The sequence below is a fragment of the Chanos chanos genome, chromosome 6 (genome assembly GCF_902362185.1).
Source record: "Chanos chanos chromosome 6, fChaCha1.1, whole genome shotgun sequence".
In the NCBI taxonomy this organism is placed as follows: domain Eukaryota; kingdom Metazoa; phylum Chordata; class Actinopteri; order Gonorynchiformes; family Chanidae; genus Chanos; species Chanos chanos.
The window spans coordinates 21,000,688-21,009,844 of NC_044500.1; the positions used below are offsets into that span (position 1 = coordinate 21,000,688).

General features: G+C 40.6%; 1 protein-coding gene across 1 annotated transcript in view; it reads left to right on the forward strand.

Annotated features, from left to right (window-relative positions):
• Nucleotides 1–8,137, forward strand: part of pds5b (PDS5 cohesin associated factor B) — a 38,408-nt gene extending 30,271 nt beyond the window's left edge. Inside the window, exons 31-34 of the mRNA XM_030777113.1 lie at nt 5,946–6,416; nt 6,587–6,685; nt 6,791–6,917; nt 7,370–8,137. Coding sequence (XP_030632973.1) covers nt 5,946–6,416; nt 6,587–6,685; nt 6,791–6,917; nt 7,370–7,405 — 733 coding nt within the window. The 3' untranslated portion in view covers nt 7,406–8,137. The remainder of the gene's footprint in view (nt 1–5,945; nt 6,417–6,586; nt 6,686–6,790; nt 6,918–7,369) is intronic.
• The last annotated feature ends 1,020 nt before the right edge of the window (nt 8,138–9,157 follow it).

Here is a 9,157-nt window from a genome sequence, read left to right on the forward strand (position 1 = left end):
TCAGACAGACCTGATGTGTGTGGGACTGCCCACCACATGTATCAGATAATGCCCGTGAAGAAACAGAGGAATCAGTTTGTCAGAGTTGAAACAGATTTTGGAGACTGACGTTTTTGCCATGACCGACGGTTGTGATGGTGCCAGTGACAGGACCACGCACTGATAAACAGATGGAATAATGTAGGGTTGGGTGTTACCGAGTGAATGGAGGAAAAGAAGGACGAGATGCTTTAAAGAGAAACTAAAAATATTTTGTATGTCAATCAGGGCTGTTGAGTTGGTACACAAAACCTTTGACTCCGACTCCTCAATTTATGGTACCACCAACTCCGACTCCTCTGTTTGTAATTAGAGTAATTATATTTCCTATATTGACTGAAAGCATACAAGGCATTTCATCACTGCCAGCATGAATCATCATGCTACTCTTTAGCACCCTAACCTGTTAAAGTTTGGGTTTAAAATGACAGCTATGCCGTTGTGGCTTTTTTATATAATTTCTTAGAAGTAACAAACATTGAGTAATATTAGACATAAAACTTGCAAAATTAAAGAGGCTTTTTTTTAGCGAAGGGTTATAAAGTAAAAGGATATTAAAGAAATAAACTGTAAAAATACTATAAAATCTGGAAAAAGTCAGGAACGTCTTTCTTTACCAGTTCAAAATCTGAAGTACATCCTGCTACAAAGATTTCAAAGTTAAAACTAAAATAACTTGAGCACTTAAAGTAACTTAACAAATGACCATTTTAAAAGAAATAAACTCAGGTAAATAACCCTTCCTTCTCCAGATTAAAGCATTGTTTGAATGTAAAACTTAAGTGAATGGAGCATGAAAGATTACATTAAATGAAATCAAAATTATATTGTAAAAGACTGAAACGTTTATCCCTACAAAATGTTTAAAGAAATATAGTATCTATAAAATAGTTAAATCAAAATCCAAATCCAACATGTACTAACAACATTTATCATTTTATATGAAATGGGACTATTTGTTGACTTCTGCTGCCCAGTTTAGGCCCTAATCGTAAGCGTACGAGTTCGCAGGCCTAGCCTAGGCCCAACAGTTGAACATTATTTTGGGGTCGACTTATCCGGTGAATAAAGGCCTAAACCTATATTACACCTCTAATTTTTGGGGATCGACTTGTACGCCGGATCGACTTCTACGGCGGCATGTAGGGTACATTTAGGTGGAGTCAGAGTCACAGTGCATTTTACCAACTCCGACTCCAGTAACCCAATAATTGCTTTCGACTCCACGTCTCTGACTCCAACTCCACAGCACTGCTGTTAATCGATAGACATTAGTTTTGCATGGTTAAATCTGTATTAAATAGGCGATTCCAGCGTTATGGATGTGACATTTGCAGTGAAAATGTAAACTGTAATGTCTCTGAAAAAGTGCAAGTTCACAGTGTATTTAACCATTTATGTATATTTCCCTAAGCCCCTTCGCAGGTACAGTCCAGACATCAAGAGAAGTTCAGTTTAGATTAATTTCTCTAACAGAGATATGGGAAATTTGCTTGAGTTATGGATGTGACAGAAATGGACGCTCCTTTTAAGGAGACAACACACCTTTTAGAAACTCTCTGAATTTAAATGTCAAATTCAGTAAACAGTATATGCATATAATGCCGAAGGCTTGGCTGTACAAAACACATAATATTAAAAATATTTTCATTTATGGTTTATCACTAGTGAGGAAAAACTATGGATGTGACATCTTTCCGTTATGGATGTGTCCAGTCTGAAGGGGGCAATTAGAAAATGTGACAAATCTTTGTAAAAACAATTAGGACAAATGGTCATAAAATAAAATGCTTTGAAAACCTCAATAGGGAACTCCAGGAGGTTCAGCAACCCAGAGGCTTTATCCTTGGAGTTATTGGTATTATACCCATAATGCTTTGGTTGCTGGCACAGCACTCTGGTAACATGGTATGATGTACTTCATGTGTGAGATGGTGATTAGAGTAAGCATTGTAAGTGATCTAATGTCGTCCAACAATGCAAACCTTTGTGTCTAACCTTGCACTTCAGATAAAAGGGAAAACAATACATTTTATTGTGGTGTCAAAAATGGTTATTATGACAGACAGCTAGGACTGAGTCAGGAGGAAATTATTTAATTTAATATTAAAAAATAACATGTTATTGTTTGTTGAACCGGTAAATAATATAACTAAAATATCATCACAAATGCTCCCAAAATAAAGAAAATGCATCTAATTTTTTATTTGTGTAATGCTTGATGGGTTTGACTGACGTCTGTATTAGCCAATTAACAAGTTCGGTTTTGACTTTATCGTTCCAGCGATGTAAACCTTCAACAGGGGATATGATCTGATTTTCCACCCAACACATTCTCACATTTAAGCGCACTCATGAAAATTCAGCTAAGGAAATGTCGGCGCGTGTTTCCATCAGCTGTTTTATTATGCGAATTAAAAATGTACAAAAATATCTCCATCATGGGAGGAGTTGTGAGCAGCTGTGGGTTTAAAACTTGTCTAGGACACCTTTAACAGAAATACATGATTAAAATTGCAACAAACCCCTTGTTGATGCGACTACACCTGTTTCCATCAACCAGTCCCATTTTACCCCACGCTGGTCACCTCTTTCCAGCAAATAAATTTCTTATGCAACTTAAAAGATTTTATGCGAAGTTTAAGTGTTAATTTGCATTAAATAGTTGGATGGAAACCCAACCAGTGTTGTGACGGCATTATATTGGGCGTGTTTTGTGACAGGGCATGTGTTTTACGCTACTTCTGGTTAAACTGTACTTGGTAAATAAAAATGCGGCAGTATTTTGTGGTTTACTACATAGTCCGTTTCAATGCAAACAAAGAAGGGACGATTGGACCGGCATGGTTATTGAGTACTCTGCAGTTGTGATACGGGGTGTCTGACCTGTCATTCAGTTTAGCAGTAGGTTACAAAGAATGTGTAGGCTGTTCACAAATGTTTACGCATTCGAATTAAAGAACATGTTCAAACAGGACAAGCGCAATTCGTCTCATTTTAATACAGATTAAAGTTGTTAGCCAGCAAGTATGTTGTGATGGCAAGGTGAACAGAAAAGACCCAGGGGTTGTGATTCTCATATGGTCTGGGCTATGATCTTTGTGGTGGTGATGTTAATTGCCTGTAACAGTCACGTCCATAACGGTAAAATCAAAATGAAAAGAACGGAGGAAAATGACAAGGTGTAGATAGTATTTAACCTTGAGGAAAGTTAGTTTTGCATATAAAATTTAACTAGCATACATCACACTATCAAGATGTTACAAGAACTTTTGTCTTAAAATGTAATGGACGTGACAGAGGCTTGTCTGAAAAGTGCCACAATTATAAATAGCCTGAGACTTCTAGCAAAAACAATGAGGACACTTCAACTCTCCATATATGGCTTCTACACTCTTCTTACTTAGTAAAACATGATGAGGAGCAGTCCTGTAATGAAAACAGTAAGCTTTGCAAGACATTACAAGAGTAATCAGAATCACATTCCTGAAAACGCCTAATTAAAGAGCGTCGTATCCTACATTGTCAAAATGAGCAGTTGTGAATGGTAGAGATGTTGCTGTAAGTTTGGGCGTTAGTGAATGGTAGAGATGTTGAGTTTGCTGTGGTTTTGAGTGTTAGTGAACGGTAGAGATGTTGAGTTTGCTGTGGGTTTGAGTGTTAGTGAACGGTAGAGATGTTGAGTTTGCTGTGGGTTTGAGTGTTAGTGAATGGCAGAGATGTTGAGTTTGCTGTGGGTTTGAGTGTCAGTGAATGGCAGAGATGTTGAGTTTGCTGTGGGTTTGAGTGTTAGTGAATGGTAGAGATGTTGAGTTTGCTGTGGTTTTGAGTGTTAGTGAACGGTAGAGATGTTGAGTTCGCTGTGGGTTTGAGTGCTGGTGAACAGTAGAGATGTTGAGTTTGAGTGTGAGTGAATAGTAGAGATGTTGAGTTTGCTGTGGGTTTGAGTGTTAGTGAATGGTAGAGATGTTGAGTTTGTTGTGGGCTTGAGTGTTAGTGAACAGTAGAGATTTTGAGTTTGCTGTGGGTTTGAGTGTTAGTGAACCGTAGAGATGTTGAGTTTGCTGTGGGTTTGAGTGTCAGTGAATGGCAGAGATGTTGAGTTTGCTGTGGGTTTGAGTGTCAGTGAATGGCAGAGATGTTGAGTTTGCTGTGGGTTTGAGTGTTAGTGAATGGTAGAGATGTTGAGTTTGCTGTGGGCTTGAGTGTTAGTGAACAGTAGAGATGTTGAGTTTGCTGTGGGCTTGAGTGTTAGTGAACAGTAGAGATGTTGAGTTTGAGTGTTAGTGAATGGTAGAGATGTTGAGTTTGCTGTGGGTTCAAGTGTTAGTGAACGGCAGAGATGTTGAGTTTGCTGTGTTTGAGTGCTGGTGAACAGTAGAGATGTTGAGTTTGAGTGTGAGTGAATAGTAGAGATGTTGAGTTTGCTGTGGGTTTGAGTGTCAGTGAATGGTAGAGATGTTGAGTTTGCTGTGGGTTTGAGTGTTAGTGAATGGCAGAGATGTTGAGTTTGCTGTGGGTTTGAGTGCTGTGAACAGTAGAGATGTTGAGTTTGAGTGTTAGTGAATGGTAGAGATGTTGAGTTTGCAGTGAGTTTGAGTGTTAGTGAACGGCAGAGATGTTGAGTTTGCTGTGGGTTTGAGTGCTTGTGAACAGTAGAGATGTTGAGTTTGCTGTGGGTTTGAGTGTTAGTGAACGGCAGAGATGTTGAGTTTGTTGTGGGTTTGAGTACTCTCTAACCAGGCTGATAAATAACTGGAGTGTACCTGGTGCAGGCTCATTTTCAGGAGAATCAAGTAGCATCTCTCAAAAATGAGTTTGTGGCTGTGTGCTGTTATTGCTCCAACTACATTAGCTGAAAAGTAAAAACTGAAACTGAGAGTTTACCGAGATATGATGTTGACTCCTAAAGAGGGCAACTGAACAGTCTGGAAATGCTTTTGATTTCAAAAGAGTTAATGTTGATGGACTGTCAAAGGAATGTATGAATATATGTTTGTGTGTATTTATTGGTGGTTAATAGTGCAGTAAAGCCAAATAAGTTTTAACAGTCACAGCTTGCCCAATAAGTAGTACGTCTACTCTAATGCTATACACTATATGTATATGACAACAACAGTGTCAGTCAAAGTAACCAAAACCAAAAAGAAAACAAAGTCGTCATTATCGAGCAAGCCTTACTGATATGGTATGAAAAATTGAGGACAGATGGCTGGACGGATGAATGGGTGGATGCATTGTTGACTTGATTTACAGATCCTTCCATAAAGTGGCCCATACCTGACTAGATAATAACACAGCAGTTTAACCCAAACAGAAAAACTGGATCCAGAGAGAAAAGCAGTAAATGTGTCAGTTACTGGCCAAAACTCAAACCCAAACACTGACGCTTGACGACGCCTCGCTCTGAAATGCACTGCACTGGCCCTCAGAGTGCGGAGAGTAAAGAGAACATAGTGCTTTTTTTATGCCTCCATTTTCCACTCACCATATTGATTCTGGCAGTATCATCAAAGAGACAATTCAGGTTTTCATTGTGCCTCAGATGTGTGTGTTTTTGTTTTGTTTTTTTTTGTTTGTTTTTTGTTTGTTTTTTAAATCATTGCTAACTCTTATTCTTCATCAAATTCACTCATTTTCTGAAATGATGTAAAGTGTAATGAACACCACAGAGACATGCATCAGTGGTTCATGTCACAGATACATGTTTATTAAAAAAAGACCTAACCATGGCTAGCGCGCCCACTTCTCTTAACCAATTCAGTGTCTTTTACTTCGGAAACAATTCAGTGATGTATTTTTCATGGGCAAGAACATAATGAACTAACAGACCTGTCAGTCAATGAAAAAAAAAATAAATAAATAAAAATCCAGTACCCAAGCCAGCTTGTCATGTTTTTAAACAGGCTAGACTCAGCTGAGGTGGACCACAGGGAAAATGAAGACATCTCCATGAAAAGCTCGTCAGATGGAGACAAACCAGGCAGGGGGCGCAAGCGAGCAGCAGCCTCCAGCCAGGATGACAAAGCCCAAGAGTCCAAGCCCAAACGGGGGCGCAAGAAAGCAGCCAACAGCAGCGTGGAGGAGTCAGAGGAGACGTGGGCTGAGGACAGCAGCCAGGCCGAGACCACCATGGAGACGGAGGACGAACAGAACAGCCCTCCCAAGAAGGGACGTCGAGGACGCCCCCCCAAATCGGCCGCGGCCAAAGAGGAGACCCCCAGCAAAGGCCGACGGGGTCGCAGGAAGGCAGCGCCTGCCCCTGAAGAGGACGCAGAGGAAGAGCAGGAGGAAGAGGAGGAGGAGGATGATGGAGGAAGCGAGAACATGGAAGTGAAGGCCAAAGCTGGTAGGCCAGGCAGAGGCCGTAAGCCAAGGTTAGTTGTTCAGCTGTTCACCTTTTCGCTCTCAGCAATCCAGTACACTCTGTCCCGGCCCGATTCACTCCCCTCTTACATTACTAATGTATTCCTTTGCTCCCATTTCATCCAGATCTCCAGTTTCTGATTATAGTCTGGTAACACTCGAGTCTGTGATTTGTTTACAGAGCAGAAGCATCGGAGACCAACGATGAGTCGGCTGAGTCCACCCCACAGAAGAGAAGAGGACGGCCGCCAAAGGCACAGCAGCAGGCAAAGAAGACTGGGTAATGCACCACGTGCCTGTCTGTCTTACACTGGGTTCTCAAGCGCTCTACTGGGCACATGAAAGAGTTGGTTTTCTGACCTGTGTATCACTCTCTGTGTATCAGAGCGGGACGACCCAGAGTGGCAGCCCCCCAAGAGGAGGAGTCTGAGGACGAGATGGAAACGTCCCAGGCAGATGAAGATGAGGAGGGAGAGGAAGAGCAGGAAGAGAGCCAGCAGAGTTCACCCAAAGTAAGACCCACTGAAACCTTGAGTTAGGAAGTAAAGAAAAAAGACCCACTGATACCTAACGCTGTAAAGTAAAGAAAAAAGACTCACTGAAACTTAGAGGTATAAAGTAAAAAGTAAAGTATGACCCACTGAAAGCTGGAGCTCTAAAGCTTGTCTTTCTGCCTTGTCACTCCCCTAACACATTTGGTGTTGTTAGTTAGTCCCACAAGTCTGTCAGAAGTCATTTGGAAGTGTCTGATTCAATTAACTAATGAACAGCCCTCATCAGAGGACTCTGAATATTCATTCCACAGTGCAGTGTCTAATTTAAATGTGTGTTTGCGTCATCCCAGTGGATAAAACCAGGATTACGTGTGTGAAAATCACCTCCCGTATCGCAGGATAAATTTACTGGATGATTAAGCCTGTTGTCAAAGTTCACTCTCCTGATTGGCTCCCTGTGTGATTGACAGGCCCGACGGAAGTCCGGCCGGAGAGAGAGAAGATGAGTGGGGTGCGAGGCCCGACAGCGGAAGAGATTGAAGCCAGTCCTCAGAGAAACTTTTGCAGAGCTGAGAGGAAAGAGTTGGAGGAGTCCGGACTTTTTTTTTCTGGAGCCATTGCATCCGCTTCAGCTGTATTTTGCCGTCATTTCTGTCGTACGCTTCTGCTACACCATCCACCATGAACGTGTGGTTTGTTTCACATTGTTATGTACGCTGACCATGTGGAAGATAGTAACCCATGAAAAAGTAATGTAAATAGACTTTTTTCAGTTTTGTTTTGTTTTTGTTTTTTTGTCATCCCCCCCCCCCCAAAAAAAGGTTAGGGAGGCAAACTGTATAGCTTTTATCTTCCAGCTTTAAGATATTGCACCAGCTAATCTGTCCAAGTTTAAAAAAAAAAACCCTCTTAAGACAACTTTTAGCAGTACTGTTTCTGTCCAGTGTTTTTCCTGTATCATTCAGTAATGTGCAACATGAAAAAAGAATAACTGTTTTTGTAGTTCTTCTTTTTTTTTTATTTGTTTGTCTTTTTATCCTTTCCTTTTTAACCCTCTCATATGTGTCATTCTTGTGTGCATATTATCGTGCATGTGCAGATGTGCCTCTGTCAGAGAAAAGGAAACAAACACTGGTCTGAGGAGAAAAAAATCACCTATTTGTTACACTTTACAGTTCAGTGTTGATTTTATCAGTGTTTGGAAAGGAGAGAGAGTATGGTACATGGAAAAAGCATTTGTTTTAATATTGGCTGTGTTGGAAAAAAATTCGCTGATTTTTTTCAGTCTGCTGAACCAATAAAATATTCTATATAAATAATTTGCCTGTGTTTTTTCCAGCCTGTTTGATATAGAGAAGCTATTACCATTTGAATACTGGTGCGGGAGTGGATGTGTTTCACTTCATTCACACACCAGAACATACCATTCCATCACAGCAAACATCAACCTGTGTCTCTTCCATGTCCATCCAGTAGTTTATTACTTTTGTTATTTTTGTAGCGGCCTCACTCATGCACAAGTCTTAATGTAACAGATATTCTTTCCTAGACAGAGCTAGTAAAACAGCTTCAGAGTACAGAAAAAAGGAGTTGAAAAGCTACCCAGGTGTGGAGAAGAATAGCAGTGAACTGAGCTTGCTCACTGGTGGAGAGAAGTGAGTGTTATAAATGTCTTGTGATTGGCATTAGGGCTTGTCTGAAATGCCAGCGAATGCAGAGATGTTAAAGCGGCTTTTTCTAGGTTTCAGAGAACGACTAATTTGTGTTTGGGCAACCACAGGCAGAGAATGTGCATAACCTACTGTATGATCAAGTACAGAATGCTTACCTCCTTGGAATTATTGCTCCTTTATATCCATCCCGCTGTTCAAAACAACTGCATGATGTTGTGTCAAACTGTTCATTAAAAATAAAGTGTTGTAAAAGGCTTTTGAATACGAAGTGACAGTAGACCACCCACACGTATTTTTTTAGAAGCTCATTCAAGGCATATTAAATATGACAAACACCTCTGTGTAAACATTGTCTCATGGGGTGTATATTTCCTTGAGATGTAATCTACCCATAAATTAATCTAGCAAAACAATCTTTACGTTTAATTCTTTTAACCTAGACAGGTCTACACCAGGTTTGCGGTAGTTTAATGACTTCTCCATATTGTTTAAACCGCAGCTTCCCTAAATTATGAGGGGGGGGGGGGGGGGGGGGTGCTGGAGCCTATCCCAGCGTTCATTTGGAGACAGTCGGGGAAACACCCC